A 16,880-nucleotide genomic window follows, 5' to 3' on the forward strand; every position below is an offset into this window, starting at 1 on the left:
TCCGACGAAACTTGATCAGAACTGGTTCCTTTTCGTCAGTTAATGAGAAGAGTGTTGGGGGTTCTTGGATGTGGAAGAAGATTTTGATATCGAGCACTTCCTGCGAGTTTACATAAGAAAGAGGTGACCCTCAGTACTTCCTTCTGGTTCGATGATTGGAGCCCGCTTGGTCAACTGTTTGGGAAACTTGGGCAACGTGGTAGTATTGATATGGGAATCCCGCAGCAAAGTACTGTGGCAGAGGCACTTTTGCATCGGAGACGTCGGCACCGGGTAGACATTTTGAACCAACTTGAAGATGTGCTTGACTCTCTTCGTGTATCAGTGCACCCAACTGGTTATGATCGACCTCTTTGGAAACAAAAGAACGACTCTTTTAAGAGTAAATTTCTCTCGCATGATACTTGGTTTTTGATAAGGCAACCAAACCCTACCTGCGAATGGTATGCACATGTTTGGTTTCCCCACTCAACGCCCAAATTCTCTTTTATATCCTGGCTTGCTTTCCAAAACAGACTCTCCACTGGTGACAAATTGGTTCAATGGAACGCTACTGCGAATGGATCTTGTGTCCTCTGTCAGGGACATGGGGAAACAAGATATCATATTTTCTTCTCATGCACGTACTCCTCTCATGTCTGGTCTGCGCTGGCTCAAGGGTTACTCGGTGTCCGGTTTACCATGAACTGGGCAGCCTTGGTCCCTCTGCTTCTTGACTCGTCCACTCCACGGCTCCACACTTTTGTTCTCCAGTATGTCTTCCAGGCTGTTCTGTATGACATTTGGAGGGAACGTAATGCCCGACGACATGGGGAAGCTCCCACTCCACCTATCAATCTCTTCAAGCTCATTGCCAAGCATGTCCGTAATCGCTTGCTCACTCTGGTAACCACCTCCGGCTATGAGGGTGGTCTTCAGTATTGGTTTCAAACACATCCCATCTAATCAATCTCTGGGTGGTTTTCAAATGTTTTAACTAAATTACTTTTTCACGTTTAAAGCTGTAAACTCTTTTGGACCACAATCTTTTTTTTTGGTGAATATATTTTAACATTCATACAAATAAAAAAAGAAGTTTAAAACGTTTGCTAGAGTTTATGATTTTTGGATAAAAGTTAATACGACACAATTTAGGGACAATTTATTCAAAACTAATAATAATAAAAAAAAAAACTGACAATTCAAATGTTTTTCTACAACCAAACACAAAGTTCTGAAATTTTTCCATTTTCCGAAAATAAACTCTCACAAGTTTTGCGTCACTACGAAGCCTGTAATGATCACACCGACAATAGCTTTAAGGATTTGGTGTTTATTAGGGTTAATATTTTGCACTTAAAAATTTATGTTTTGACGAGGACTGAGACGGCAGTTAGGGTTTATGATATATATATGTATATATATATATGTCAATTAAGATCCAAATGCAATAAGATTCCCCACGTACGGGAAAGACTCTATAGTCTACAAGGAAGGTCTTCTGTTTGAGTTTGTACATGCAGTACGTGTTAATCGCACGTGAGAGTGAAGAAGCTGAAGCGTTAGTTTATCAACCCTATCCCTCTTCTTTGTTCATTATCGATTTCGTTTTGTAACAGAAGAGAGAGAGAGTAATAAACTTGTGCTTAGTGGTTTCCGGAGAGATTCCTCCGTCAAGACATAGGGGTCCGATTTGGGGCAGAACTCGTAAAAGTCTTGGTGTTCTTTCTTTTAAGTTCTTACACACTAGAGTCGTGAGAGATCGGTGAGGTGATTCATGGAACGATTTGGACTTAGAATCGTACAATTGGTATTAGAGCGACGATTGATAACGGTGGATCTGAGTCGTTGCGAGGATGACAAATTCAAAGGTCAAAGTATCAATGTTCGATCTAGCGATTTCTCTCTCTGGAAGACGCGTATGTTTGCGCATTTGAGAATCCTTGGCTTGAAGAATGCGTTGGTGGAGCAAGAGGCACTTCCGTCACTGTCAGAAGCGAACGAAGTTGATCCGGCAAAGAACAAGAAGCAGATCGAAGAGGAATCGGAAAGGATCGCTCAGAGTGAGAAAGCAATGGGCATCATCTTCCTCAACGTTGACAATGAGGTCTTGAGGATTATTGATCAGTGTACTACAGCTGCGGAGGTGTGGTCGCTTCTTAAGCGTTTGTATTTGGTAAAGACTTTTCTGAGCATAGTCTATCTGCAGCTCAAGGTGTACAATTATATAATGCAAGATTCGAGATCCCTTGATGATAATATTGATGAGTTCTTGAAGATGATATCGGACCTGTGTAATCTTCAAATTCAGGTTCCAGATGAGGTACAAGCAATATTGATATGTTCTTTTTTGGATAGGTATGAGATGTTAAAGGAGACATTGAAATATGGTAGAGAAGGGATCAAGCTATAGGATGTAGTTAGTGCTGCTAAGTTTAAAGAGTTGGAGTTAATGGATAACAATGATAGTAGGACTGTCGCTGAAGGGCTGTATGTCAGAGGAAGGTCAGAAACCAGAGGGAATCAGTCTGGAAAAGGAAATAACATATCAAGGTGGCAAGAAGATCTGTTGGATATGCGGCAAGGAAGGACATTATACGAAGCAGTGCTACAAGAGGTTAGAGAAGAACAAGTAGAAGGGTCAGTCACAAGGCACTGGCGAGTTAGCTTTAGCCACAAATGATGCTCAAGATCTGCTGGGATTGATTGCGTCAAAGGTTAACTTAAGTGAAGACAGATTGGATTAGAATGAGTGGATCATGGATACCAAGTGTTCATTTCATATGACATCCATGAGGATATTGTTCATTGAGTTTCAAGAGGTGAATACAAGAAAGGTTAGAATGTCGAACAACTCGTTCTCGGAGGTAAAAGGTATTGATAAGATACAGTTTGAGAATCCTGATGGCACCACATTTTTATTACATGGTGTGAGATACATGCCAGAGATCTCCAGGAATCTGATATCACTGGGAACCTTTGAAGCTAAGGGATGCGAGTTTCGAGGTGGCAATAGGGTCTTGAAGGTTGTCAAAGGGTGCACTATATTCATGAAAGGAACAAGGATAACTTCTCTCTACATCTTTCATGGAATAGAAAGAACATCAGAATCTTCATTGGTGGAGTCTGGTAACAAGGTGTAAGATCAGACGCGGCTATGGCACAATAGACTTGGACATATGGGGAAAAAAGGTATGGATGAGCTAGCCAAGAAAGGATGTTTTGGCAAGGATAAGGTTTCCAGTCTCACATTCTGTGAAGACCGTGTGTTCGGGAAGTCACACAAGGTTGGTTTTGGAGTAGCGCAACATGTTACAAAAAATAAAGTGGACTATGTTTACTCTGACTTATGGGGGTCTCCTGACATACTGACAGTTTAAGAAAGTGTCAATATTTCATGTCTTTTACTGATGATTGGTATCAGAAGGTATGAATTTACTTTTTGAAAACTAAGGACGAAGCATTCGAAAAATTTGTTCAGTGGAAGAAGATGGTTGAGGTACAAAGTGAGAGAAAAGTAAAGAGGCTGCGTACTGATAATGGTATGGACTTCTGTTATCAAAGATTTGATGAATACTGCAAGGAGGAAGGATTCATTAGGCATAGGACGTGTGCCTACACGCCACAAGAGAATAGAGTAGCAGAGAGGCTTAGCAGGACTATTTTGTATAAAGTTAGAAGCATGCTCAATGAGAGTGGCTTGAGGCAAAGATTCTGGGCAGAAGCTGCTTCGACTTCTGTGTATCTGACTAACATAACTCCATCTTCTGTAATAGACTTCCAAATTCAAGAAGAAAGGTGGACATCAGTGGTTTTCGACCTGTCAGGTTTGAGAAGGTTAGGAAGTTTAGTGTTTTCTCATTCAAATGAAGGGAAGCTAAACCCAAGGGCCAAGAAAGGCATTTTTACGGGTTATCCAGAAGGGGTGAAGGGGTTCAGAGTTTGGTTGTTAGAAGAAAAGAAGTGTGATATATCATGGTTTTTGGTGTTTTTAGCCATGATATAAGTCTTATTTATAGTCTTTTTGGTGTTTTTAGAGACTTTTTGAGTCTCTGCAGGTTTAGCTACGTCTTGGACTTATTTGTAGATTTTGGAGCATTTTGGAGCACAGGGAGAAACAGCATCGAAGAATCAAACTCGGAGACCAAAATTGGTGTAGAGCATCGATCAATGCAGACCTTGTGTCGAGCGACACGTCATTCTGACGGCAATTGAAAATCTAATCTTTTTCAAGTTCAGAAGATTTCTAAATTCGTCCTAGAAGTTTTCTTTATATTCAATTAAGGCCCCAAGACGTGTTTTACACTATATATATAGAGGATTTCTAGGTAATTGTTTAGACCTATGCTTTATTTCCCTGCAACTTTTGAGAGAGAGCTTTTGGAGAGAAGAATCAAGACTCTTTCAGAGAAGATTCAGAACTCTTTTACTCATTCTATTAATTTCTTAAAGACATCTTTTTTATTCATGATGTTTATTTTATTCACCATATCTGAGTAGATCTCTTGTTAGGTTTAGGATTTTCAAAGGAATTCATGAATTGGTAGGTTATCGGAGTGTTAGGATAATAATTATAGAGTTCTCCATCTAAATTGGTTATTGTGTATTCTAGAGTAGCGAGAGTAACCTATAATCTGATCTTAGGTTAATTGGTAGACATGAGAGTGCTATAGATTTCTTGAAATAATCTTAGATGAGCAAAATACCTATTTGCAAAGAGATTTGGTTTAGGGATTTTGTGAACTTATCAAACCTGTATTTAAAGCTAGTTTAATCATTAGGATTTGCAAAGAGATTTGGAATTCTATTTTATAGACTTAGATAATTTTCGCAGCATGAGCTGGTTAATTTTACCATAGTGATATGAGTTCTAGAATGGTTCTTAATAAATCTTGACAATTATCTTTATATGCAATTCTGAATTTCCTGAGAATATTCCTGGGCATATCTTCTTTCTTATTGAATTCACACTTGTTTTAATTGATTTTCTTGCTTTTTATTTTAATACAATTTATTTGGTTTAGCTTAATATGATACTTATATCTATTGTGTAAACGAGAGTCCTTGTGGAATTCGACCCCTAGATACTACATTGATCTCATAATTTGAGAGAGTAGCTCTAGGATTAATTTGAGCATATCAAAGTGCGTCGTAAGCAGAAATATAGTCTTCAGAGAGGATGTGGTTTACAAGGATGTAGCTGCACACAAACAATCATGCAAGTTCTCTAACCCTACTGATGATATACTTTATGATATTGCAGGTAGTAACAGGTCTAATAAGGGTCAAGCTCAGGTGGAGTTATGGACCAAAACATTGAACAAACAATAGTTGTTGATACAAAAGAAATATCTGGTCAAACAGTGATTCCAGAGGTTGATGATCATCAGATAGCAACTGATAGGTCACGAAGAAAATCGTCAGGCCAGCCAGACTGAATGACTATGTTACAGAAGAAACATAACTGGAGGATATTGCGGTTTATGCATATCTAAGCACTGAAGATGGTGGCAAGTCATAACCGGGAAGCTTTAAAGAGGCATTACTTGATGCTGATAAAGATAAGTGGATAGAGGCTACGGATGAGGATATGATTTCTCTTAAAAGGAATAAAACCTGGGTAATGGTAGAAAGAGATAAGAAGCAAAAGCCTATTGGGTGCAAATAGATTTTTAAAAGGAAAGCTGAGATAGTTGGAGTTGAAGGTCCCAGTTTCAAGGCACGGCTAGTAGCTAAAGGTTATTCTCAAAAGGAGGGAGTTGACTACCAAGAGGTACTTTCTTTAGTGGTGAAGCAGGTTACAATCATGTTCATTTTAAGCATGGTGGCTCACCATGACATGGAGATTCAGCGAATGGATGTTAAAACTGCTTTTTTGCATGGGTATCTAGATGAGACAATCTACATGGAGCAGCCAGAAGGATATGTTGATGAGGAATATTCAGATAGGGTCTGTTTATTGCAAAGACCATTGTATGCCCTCAATCAGTCGCCAACACAATGGAACATGAGGTTCGATGAGTTTATGCAATCACACAACTATACGTGGAGTAAGTACGATAGTTATGTGTACTTTAAGGAGATTGCTCATGGTGAGTAAATATATCTACTCTTGTACGTGGAAGACATTCTTATAGCTTGCAAGGATATCAACCACATTGTAGAACTTAAGAGTCTTCTCGAGTCAGAATTTGAAATGAATGACTTGGGAGAAGCGAAGAAAATTCTTGGATTGGAGATTAGCATAGACAGAGCCAAAGGTACTTTGTCTATTTCTCAAGAAGGTTATTTGTTAAAGGTACTAGGAACGTTTCATATGGATTAATGAAAACCGGTGGAGACACCGTTGGGAGTGCATTTCAAGTTGAAATCAGCTACAGATGTGGAAGTCAGGTTACTGGATGAGACAATGAGGCGAGTACCTTATCAGAGTGCAGTAGGAAGCTTGATGTACGCAATGATCGGTAGAAGACCAAATTTGGCACACTCAGTGAGTATGGTTTGCAGGTTTATGAGCAAACCACTCAAGCAACAAGGGAAAGCGGTTAAATGGATTCTGGGATATATCAAAGGGGTCGGTGAGTAGAAAATTGTGCTATCGAAATGAAGGAAACTTTATTGTGCAGGGTTATTATGATTCTGATGATGCTGGAAATCAGGATAACAAGAAGTCAACATCACGGGTAGTTTTCACAGTTGGAGGTAATGTTGTCAGCTGGAATTCTTGTTTACAGAAGGTAGTGTCGTTTTCTTCAACAGAGGTAGAGTACATGGCACTAACGGATGCTGCAAAGGAAGTAGTGTGGTTGCAGGGTCTCATAAATGAGCTAGGGTTCAAGCAAGAGTTAGTAAACATTTACAGTGACTCACAGAGTGCTGATATGCTCAAATTTAACCCTGAGCTACTCTCTCAAATTAAGAGATCAATTGTAGTACTTAGGGATAAAATCCACAAAGAATCTAGATTCACACAATAGATTTAATAAATTATGCTAAACAGAAATATTGTAATTAAATTGCAAAATAAAACAGAAAATAGAAGAGTTGTAAAATCAGAAGGATTAAACGCTAGACCTAGAGAAATTCTCATGAAATCATAGAAAATCATATCGATTAATTAATCAAGCAGGATTCAACAATTAAGCACCGTTCTTGAACTCTAAACACAATTGTAAAATAAATTAATTCTCACTGCAAATATCATCTAAGTTTTAAAACCCGAAAATCCAAATCTCTTTGCAAAATTCAAGTTAAAAACCAGCAATAAAATCAAGTTTAGATAAGTTCACAAAATCACTAATTCAAATCTCTTTGCAAAAAGTAATTTTGCTCACCAAAGGTTTTTGTCAGGAAAATCAATTATATTCTCATATCAATCAATAATCCTAAGATCTAAATCCAGATGACTAATCAAAGATCTAACATTAAGAACAACCTATGGTGAAGAACAAGAAAGATAATGAATCCAAACAATTAATCAATCTAACAATCCATGAAATCCCTGATGAGAAACTCTAACCCTAACAAGCATATCTATTCAGACATAATTGTAAAAACACAAATCATGAATAAAATAGATAGCATTAAGATATTAAAGGAAGAATAAAAAAAGTTCTGAATCTTCTCTGAAGGAGTCTTGATTTTTCTCTTCAAAAACTCTCTAAAAATCTCTCAGGGTTCTCTCTCAAAAGTTGCAGGGAAAAATAAAGCTTAGGTCTAAACAATGACCTAGAAAATCTATTTATATTCTTAAAACATGTCCAAGGACTAATGATGCAAATATTGAAAACTTTGGGGCAGTTTTGTAAATTTTCAAAACTTGTGGAAAAACTTCCAAAGCGTCTTGTGGACACTGCATCGATCGACACTATCATCTGCATCGACCGATGCATAGCTCTGAACTCGTCTCCCAACTTCACAACTCAGCCTCAATGCTTGAATGTGCTCCAAATCCTCCTATTTAGCTATATTATACTCATATCCATGCTAAATCCTATAAAACATGTAAAGACTCTCAAAGACTCTAAAAACACCAAAAAGACTCTATAGATAAAACTTATACCATGGATAAAAACACATAAAAACCATGATATATCAAGTGCCATTGCTTTAGCCAAGAATGTAGTTCATCATGAGAGAACGGAGCATATCGAGATAAAGTATCACTTCATTCGAGATTTGATAAGTGATGGAGTGATACAAGTTCAGAAGATTGCAACCGAGTACAACCCAACGGGTGTATTTACAAAGAATGTTACAGTGAAAAAGCTTCAGGAAGCTCTGAAGCTTCTCAGAGTTACAAGAAACTGAGAGAGAGCTCAGGCTCCTAATAAAGTTGAGTGGGTTAACTCAGGTGATCTGAAGCTGATTGGGATGAATCAGGTCCGAAGCTGGAGTCCATGTTCAAGCTAAGTCACAACATTATGGTCAAGGTGGAGAATTGTGAATTATGACCCAAATGCAATAGGATTTCGTTAAGTATAGGAAATACTCTAGTCTACAAAGAGGGTCTTCTGTTTAGGTTGGTACACACGGCACGTGTTAATCCCACGTGAGAGTGAAGAAGCTGAAGCGTTAGCTTATCAACACTATCCCTCTCTTTTGTTCATTATAGATTTCGTTTTGTAACAGAAGAGAGAAATCTTGTAGAGAGAGTAACAAACTTGTGTTTAGTGGATTTCGAAAAGATTCCTTCAACGAGACGCAGGGTTCAGATTTGGGTCTGAAGTCGTAAAAGTTTTGGTGTTTCTTTTTTTAAGTTCTTATACATTAAAATGGTTAGAATCGTACAATATATTTAGACATTATATACAAACTTTTTTTTACGATTCAGTTGTAGGAACATATATCAACATTTCACGATTTACGGATTATATACGAACTTTTTTTTACGATTCAGCTGAGGAACATATATATCAACAGTGACACAGTGATATATGTTACTAATTACTGAAAACATTTTTAATAACCAAATCTTGTGAGAGTCGATCTATTTTTTTTAGAAACTTTTACAAGTTCTTCAATTAATGTAAAACATCTCAGAGATATTTACAAATTTCTAAAACCTTTAGATCATTTTTCCCATAAGATACTGTATATTATTTTCGTACGTTGAATTAATAGGAAATGCTTTCATTAACATTAAAAACTACAATAATTTCAGATTTTTTCACCATATAGAAATCTTCTCATTTAAATAGTCACTTTTTCCTACACCTAATCCCCAAATCGTGAAATCTAAAAAGACTAAAAAAAGTTTAAATAGAACCCACAAAATTTGAAAATCTTTGGTAAAAGATTGACAAGGACAATCGCATCAACACTTGCAACAGTAGATCTGCATCACTGCATGCACTTGATCACTGCAATGGACATGTGTTACCTTTCTGTGCTCTGAGTACTATAAAAGCTGTCATATGTTAGCCAGAATAACACAACACACAATCCATTGTTCTTCTTTTATAACTATCAGAAACAAACACAAATCAAAGTTTAATTCCTTTTACGCCAAAAAAGGGGTAGTGCTAAAACAGCCATGCTGACCCTATTAGTAGCAATGGTCATCACATCTTGTGCCACGGCCATGGACATGTCCGTCGTTTCTTACGATGAAAACAACCACATGACCGCCAGTTCTGTTCGTGTTTTTGACACTGAAGCATCGTTAATATTTGAGTCATGGATGGTCAAACATGGGAAAGTGTACGAGTCCGTAGCTGAGAAGGAACGGCGTCGGACCATTTTCGAGGACAACCTCCGCTTTATCAATAACCGGAACGCTGAGAATCTTAGTTACCGGCTAGGTTTAACCCGGTTTGCGGATTTATCCCTTCATGAGTATGAAGAAGTTTGCCACGGGGCTGATCCAAGACCTCGTAGGAACCACGTCTTCATGACTAGCAGCGATAGATACAAGACTAGTGCTGGTGATGTGCTTCCTAAGTCTGTTGACTGGAGAAGCGAAGGCGCAGTTACTGAAGTGAAAAATCAAGGCCATTGCAGTAAGTGTAAAGATTGTAAATCCGATCCGTCTGGTTTTTATATATTTAGGGTAAAATAAAACCTAATAGTAATCGTAGTAAAAGAAAAACAAATTATATAGTAGAGGAATAATAATAGAAAGTTATATTTAAATTCGCTTTAATTAGAAATCACTTATTAATTCAAACCAAAATTATCAGAAAATGATAGTGGTCACTTATAAGTTTTAAGGGTCAATTCTTAAATTAAAAATAAAAATAAAAATGACACTAACTAGTTACCACTATCATTCTAGTTTTATCCAAACAAAACTCTACAAACAATTTAAGCATGTTTTGTTCGTGTGTGAAGGGAGTTGTTGGGCTTTCTCGACGGTGGGAGCAGTGGAAGGCTTAAACAAAATTGTGACGGGAGAGTTAGTCACTTTGTCTGAGCAAGATTTGATCAATTGTAACAAAGTAAATAATGGTTGCGGAGGAGGCAAAGTGGAGACGGCCTATGAGTTCATCATGAACAACGGTGGTCTTGGTACCGACAAAGATTATCCTTACAAAGCTGTTAACGGAGTCTGCGATGGCCGGCTCAAGGTCAGTATAATTAGGATCTATATGTAAATAATGTCTATGAAAGATTCCATTTTGAACTTATTTTTAAAAAATATTTGTGTAGGAAAACAACAAGAATGTTATGATTGATGGGTATGAGAATTTGCCTGCCAACGACGAATTTGCTCTAATGAAAGCGGTTTCTCACCAGCCTGTGACCGCCGTTATCGATTCCAGCAGCCGAGAGTTTCAGCTTTATGAATCGGTGAAGAAAAGAGAAAAAGACATTTTTAGATTTTCGTTTATAAGACCTTCTTTAATTAAAAAAAGATTTCATGAATATTTTTGTTTTTATGACATAGGGAGTGTTTGATGGCACGTGCGGAACAAACCTAAACCATGGAGTTGTTGTGGTCGGGTACGGAACCGAGAACGGTCGTGAGTACTGGCTCGTCAAAAATTCAAGGGGAAATACATGGGGAGAAGCTGGCTACATGAAGATGGCTCGCAACATTGCCAATCCAAGAGGTTTATGTGGAATTGCTATGCGAGCTTCATACCCTCTCAAGAACTCGTTTTCCGCCTATAAAAGCTCCATCGCCTAATAAAATGAACTATATGTAATATTATGCAAGGGATTTACTGAGCGTACAACCTATTCGATTTTGAATGAAAAATAATGTAATCGATGGGTTTGGTTCTGTAATATATTTTCGACTTGTATGGGGGTCAATGTCTGGAGTTCGTATAATATTTATGGATTTTTCGTTCTAATGATGAATGCTTTTCGTTTAGGGATAAATTCCAAAAACATTAATACTTCTCAGAGACAAGATATTGAGCGATTCTAATTAGTTTAGAGAATGAGAGAGACGACAGTGATCAAGCGTATTTGTAAGACAGATTTTTGAAGATAGTGGTGCTTATTAGCATATCTAAAAATTAAAATAGTTGAATTAATTATTTATATAATTAAAATTACTGTGTAGATTTATTTTCTGTAAGACTGTAACTTATCATGGAAAACAATTATAAAAGTATGCTTTAGGATATCGTACAAAACAGAGTACAAAAAAAAAATATTCTACGGTTGTCTATAATCTATATAATCTTTCGACAAGTGTCTATAGAGATATAGTTAGAATTTTTGTGCCGTAATTAAGCATGCTTAGTTGTTGCAATTTCAAGAAAGAACTACAAAAAATGATTTTTAATATCATGCGACTGAAACAAAGAACATAAAATATTGATTTGCAATGAAAATATTGATTCGAAAGTGATTTTCAGAACTATGCGTACAAAAAAAATTACTGAGAAAGACTTTGCGGTAGTCTGTAGAATCATTCAACAAGTTTATAGAACAGATATAGATGAATTTTTGATATATTTTAAATTTATGTTGTGTTCTGTTATATATAGTGGGGTTCTTCTTCTTTTTTTTTTTTTTACTTTATATGATAACCAAAAAATATTTGGGTCCTACTGCCGATCAATTGCATTCAGTATTTGTCTACTACTTCTCATAGGTTAGAAAATTTGGGTAAAATCTACATATTTTGTTTCCTTAATTACTTATATTTTTCTAATTTTAATTTTGATTTATCTTTAAATATAATATTATCTAGCAAATTTTGATTAGCTAATAAAATGGAGGTAAACCTAAGAATTTTTCCATGTCTTCTTTTTACTTGCATTCAAGGTAGTAGGCAAGCAAACTTGGGTATGTTTCTATATCTAAGCTTCGAATGGTTAATGTGCATAAATAACGGTTTTGTTACTATTGTAACCGCCGTCGTCGTGTTCTAATAGATTACCATTCGAAACCCTAATTAACATTTCTATGGAATGACCAGAGAAGAAGAATTTTAAGATACAACCTTTTTTTTTCATTTTGGGTGTAAATGTTATACGACAAATTTTTGAAAAGATTCTCATCTAATAATATTTGGTAAAAAAATTATTAGCACACTTGCACCCAAAATTGCAACAGTAGGTTTGCCCACTTGTTCAGTCCAATGGACACGTTATAATATATAGTTTTCCAATAGAATATTGTCATAATTTTTTTTTTTCGTATAGTTTTCCAATAGAATATTGTCATATATCTAAGCGCTGAGTACTATAAATATTGTCATGTCTTCGCCAAAGGTACACACAGCACAAATCTTCTCTTCTTTAATAACTTTTAGAAACACAAATAAAAGTTTAAATAGTTTCTTAAGCCCAACAAAAAAATGGGTTGTGCTAAAGCAGCCATGCTGATCCTCCTACTAGCAACGGCTATCGCCTCTTGTGCCACGTCCATGGACATGGACATGTCCGTCGTTTCCTATGACGATAACCACCACGTGACAGCCGGTCCAGGCCATCGCCAGGGTGCCTTCGACGCTGAGGCCACCTTGATGTTCGAGTCATGGATGATCATACATGGGAAAGTGTACGAGTCTGTTGCAGAGAAGGAACGGCGTTTAACAATTTTTGAGGACAACCTCCGTTTTATCACTAACCGGAACGCTGAGAATCTCAGTTATCGGCTAGGTTTGAACCGGTTTGCCGATTTATCTCTCCATGAGTACGGGCAGATTTGCCACGGGGCTGATGCAAGACCAACTAGGAACCATGTCTTCTTGACTACCAGCAACCGATACAAGACTAGTGCTGGTGATGTGCTTCCTAAGTCCGTTGACTGGAGAAACGAAGGTGCAGTGACTCAAGTCAAAGATCAAGGCCATTGCAGTAAGTCTAATGATTTTAATTCCGGTCCATCTGGTCTAACTATTTTTATATATTTTATATAGAGTAAAATAATATGAGTACTTTTGGCAATCAGTTTAAATTAATGTAAACCTTAAAACAACCTTTCTATATTAAAAAAAAACGTTAGTTTAAATGTATGTTTCATAATATGCAACTTAAGTATTAGTATATTGTTCGTTAAAACCAAGAATGGGCACTAACTAAAGTTAGTAGCAATATCGTTTTGTACGTATTGATAAATAATATACAATTCATGCATGTTTTGTTCTGGTGTGAAGGGAGTTGTTGGGCTTTCTCCACTGTGGGAGCCGTGGAAGGCTTAAACAAGATTGTGACGGACGAGTTGGTCACTTTGTCTGAGCAAGATTTGATCAATTGTAACAAAGAAAACAATGGTTGCGGAGGAGGCAAAGTCGAGGCTGCCTATGAGTTCATTATGAACAACGGCGGTCTTGGTACCGACAACGAGTATCCTTACAAAGCTGTTAACGGAGTATGTGATGGCCGCCTCAAGGTATGTGTATAGTTAGTATATATATAGTTTCTAATGTCTATAACAACACAGTAAAAAGAAACAATAATGTTTTGAACTTAAATATTTGTGTAGGGAAACAACAATAATGTTATGATTGATGGATATGAGAATTTGCCTGCAAACGATGAATCTGCTCTCATGAAAGCGGTTGCTCACCAACCTGTGACTGCCGTTGTCGATTCCAGCAGCCGAGAGTTTCAGCTTTATGAATCGGTAAAAAAAGAAAATTTCTTTAGATTTTTGTTCTTTAGTTGAAAAACACATTTTCATTATATTTTTTTTAATCTTTAAAGGGAGTATTCGACGGAACATGCGGAACAAATCTAAACCATGGTGTTGTTGTGATCGGGTATGGAACTGAGAACGGTCGTGACTACTGGCTCGTGAAAAACTCGAGGGGGAACACATGGGGGGAAGCTGGCTACATGAAGATGGCTCGCAACATTGTCAATCCAAGAGGCTTATGTGGCATTGCGATGCGCGCTTCATACCCTCTCAAGAGCTCCTTATCTACCGAAAAAAGCTCCATCGCTTGATAATATAAACTAAGTGTATGTTATGCAAGGGATCGGATCGAGTGAGCCAACAACTTTATTCGACTTTGATGGAAAAAATAATGTAGTCGACTGGTTTGGTTTGGTTTTGTTATATATCTTGCATTTGTATTGGGGTCAATGTTTGGAGTTTGTATAATATTTATGGACATTTCTTTGAGTCCACTGATGAATGTTTTCCGTCTTGCCGAAAAATTCTTGTCATAGACTATAGTGATGAGCGATTCTGAATTTGGAGAATAAGAAAAATGATAGTGATCAAAGCCACTAGAGAGTGAAATTAATAGGTTACAATTGTTTGAATTAACTTTTTGCTACTAACGATGTTTAGATCATATCAACAGAATGCAGTACCGTTTTGGCAATGTTTGAGCTTCTATTGTCAAAAATTTTAAAGTTAGGTGTGTTATGGCAGTTTGTTCTTTTACCTTTTGTTGTGATCAATACATTATTAAAACGTGCAGTTTTGACCTTTTCGTACGAGCAAAGTTAATTTCTCCAAACCTTGCATGAATATGGTACTTTAGAAAATACATTGATGGCTTCTATTAAGTATCAAAGATGGTTAAATCCAAACTTGAAAACTTTTTTTCAACAATGTCGTGTCTGCCTATACACCCCCTTATACTCGGGCCAGTCTTTAATAACTTATCCATACCACCTGCCACTCGATCATGTGATCTTTTGGATTACTCCATGATATATATGTACAGTCGAGTCGAGGTATTGACCAATGATAATTAATTTAAATTTTTGTATAGAAGAAGTTTTTTTTTTTCTCTTGATGCGGGCATCATCTACCATAATTCTGATGATATTTCTACGTAATTATGATGGTATTTTCTGAGTATCATCATAATTACGCCTAAAGAAGACGGGCGCGTGACTATATATGTACATAACCTAAATTTTTTTTGGTAAAAACATATCGACAGGGATTATAGGTATAAGGCTGTTAACGGAGCCTGTGACGGCCCCTCAAGATTGGTAGTTACAATCATAGAGATCATTTGCCATGCTCTAACGCAAAAAAGGAAGCAATTAATTCTTGAAAAAACAAAAAAAAAAAAGAAACTTAAAATTTGTTTCGGAGGAAAATACCAATAAGGCAATAATTTATGAGGGATGTCAGATGTGTATGAAACCCAGCCTGTGACTGTTGTCATTGATTCAAGCGGTCGGCAAGAACACTTTGTGAATCGCTAATATATATAACAATAAAACAAAATTAAATCAAAATGACTATATATCTTGACCGAACCAGGAGCTGTTAACACTTAACAACAACAAAAATGAAGATGAAAACAAGAAACAACATTTCATATTATTATTTTTTGCTAACTGTCTGCGCAATAAAATGTAAATGTAACCAGTACAAAGGATGATCTTTTGGGTCATATAGTTTTTTAAAGTTGGATGGGAAAAAGGCATACACATAAAACATTATAAGAACTGTGACTAATAATCAAGTAGAAATTAAGGGAAAGTTAGTGATGACCGTGGCCTCCTCAACCTCTACGACAGCGTTTGCCACGACTTACAACAGTCCACATGTCTTGAAAGTTGAAGATTTTGAGTAGTCTCTTTACGTCCATGTTTCTTGAAGTCTCTTACGTCAATGTTGCAATTAAAATTAAAGCAAAAGAATGTTTGACCTATTAATTTCCAATTTTAATTCCTTAATCATGTTATTATGAACCGAAAATTTACCAACTTTTTCAACCGGACAAAGATGATTACACCCATATATACCTTTAAAACCGCTCATACTTCATCTCTTAGATTTTTTTTCCCCCGCAAAATCCGTTTAGAAAATGTACAAGATATTTATTGGATGTTCCCTTGTGTCATACTGTCACGCATAATAATAACGTAGACTAATAATAGAGTGTACCAATAATAGAGCGAAAAAGTTTCACACTGAAGAGTGATCACCAATCACCACATATCAACTCGAGTAATTTACTAAATTAAAATTGAGAATCAGATATATTAGATTGATTCCTAATTAATGCGTAGAAAAGTGAATACTAAAAAGTTAAGATTACAGTTAGACTTGATGGATATAAGAATTTGAAAAGTGGATTCTTATATAACTTTTAGGCGGGACATTTAGTTTAACGAAGGCAAAACAATGATGGAGAAGACGATGCCAAAAAACCTTATTGTACATGTACTTAATGTCGTCGCAAAAACAATTATTGATCACACATATATACTCTATTATTTTTCGGATTGAAATTCTAAAATCTGATATATATTGATCTTGAAAAAAAAAATAATAATGATTATTACAAAACATTAAAATAAAAATATATATGGTTAAAGTACCTAAAACATTATTATTGAACATCGTTAATTAGATTTAAACCCCTAGAGAGGAGAGTTACAAAACCTCCAAGTCCAATTACCTTTTTGCCGCTTGACCAGGGAGATCGATAATCTTCCTCCCCGACAGGCAGATACATATTCACAATGTGTCCAAAAGATAAGTTCCACACTTCAACAATAATGTCTTTTCTTATTTCA

General features: G+C 36.4%; 2 protein-coding genes across 2 annotated transcripts; both read left to right on the top strand.

Moving 5' to 3' along the window:
* LOC104707433 (probable cysteine protease RDL4) lies at positions 9,406 to 11,282 on the top strand. The gene is made up of 4 exons (XM_010423784.2): positions 9,406 to 9,980; positions 10,312 to 10,547; positions 10,630 to 10,770; positions 10,868 to 11,282. The coding sequence occupies exons 1-4, from the start codon at positions 9,515 to 9,517 to the stop codon at positions 11,108 to 11,110; spliced, it is 1,086 nt and encodes a 361-aa protein (XP_010422086.1). The 5' UTR covers positions 9,406 to 9,514; the 3' UTR covers positions 11,111 to 11,282.
* On the top strand, positions 12,655 to 14,524 carry LOC104707432 (probable cysteine protease RDL5). The gene is made up of 4 exons (XM_010423783.1): positions 12,655 to 13,241; positions 13,541 to 13,776; positions 13,870 to 14,010; positions 14,091 to 14,524. The coding sequence occupies exons 1-4, from the start codon at positions 12,740 to 12,742 to the stop codon at positions 14,331 to 14,333; spliced, it is 1,122 nt and encodes a 373-aa protein (XP_010422085.1). The 5' UTR covers positions 12,655 to 12,739; the 3' UTR covers positions 14,334 to 14,524.

Source organism: Camelina sativa, chromosome 8, assembly GCF_000633955.1.
Source record: "Camelina sativa cultivar DH55 chromosome 8, Cs, whole genome shotgun sequence".
In the NCBI taxonomy this organism is placed as follows: domain Eukaryota; kingdom Viridiplantae; phylum Streptophyta; class Magnoliopsida; order Brassicales; family Brassicaceae; genus Camelina; species Camelina sativa.

What these genes read in the sequence shown, in the direction of transcription:
- LOC104707433 (XM_010423784.2), top strand. Translation starts at nt 9,515, where the DNA reads ATGCTGACCCTATTAGTAGCAATGGTCATCACATCTTGTGCCACGGCC. An exon ending in GAAAAATCAAGGCCATTGCA is followed by an intron (nt 9,981 to 10,311) that starts GTAAGTGTAAAG and finishes TCGTGTGTGAAG; the next exon opens with GGAGTTGTTGGGCTTTCTCG. An exon ending in TCTGCGATGGCCGGCTCAAG is followed by an intron (nt 10,548 to 10,629) that starts GTCAGTATAATT and finishes ATATTTGTGTAG; the next exon opens with GAAAACAACAAGAATGTTAT.
- LOC104707432 (XM_010423783.1), top strand. Translation starts at nt 12,740, where the DNA reads ATGGGTTGTGCTAAAGCAGCCATGCTGATCCTCCTACTAGCAACGGCT. An exon ending in TATGTGATGGCCGCCTCAAG is followed by an intron (nt 13,777 to 13,869) that starts GTATGTGTATAG and finishes ATATTTGTGTAG; the next exon opens with GGAAACAACAATAATGTTAT. An exon ending in AGTTTCAGCTTTATGAATCG is followed by an intron (nt 14,011 to 14,090) that starts GTAAAAAAAGAA and finishes TAATCTTTAAAG; the next exon opens with GGAGTATTCGACGGAACATG.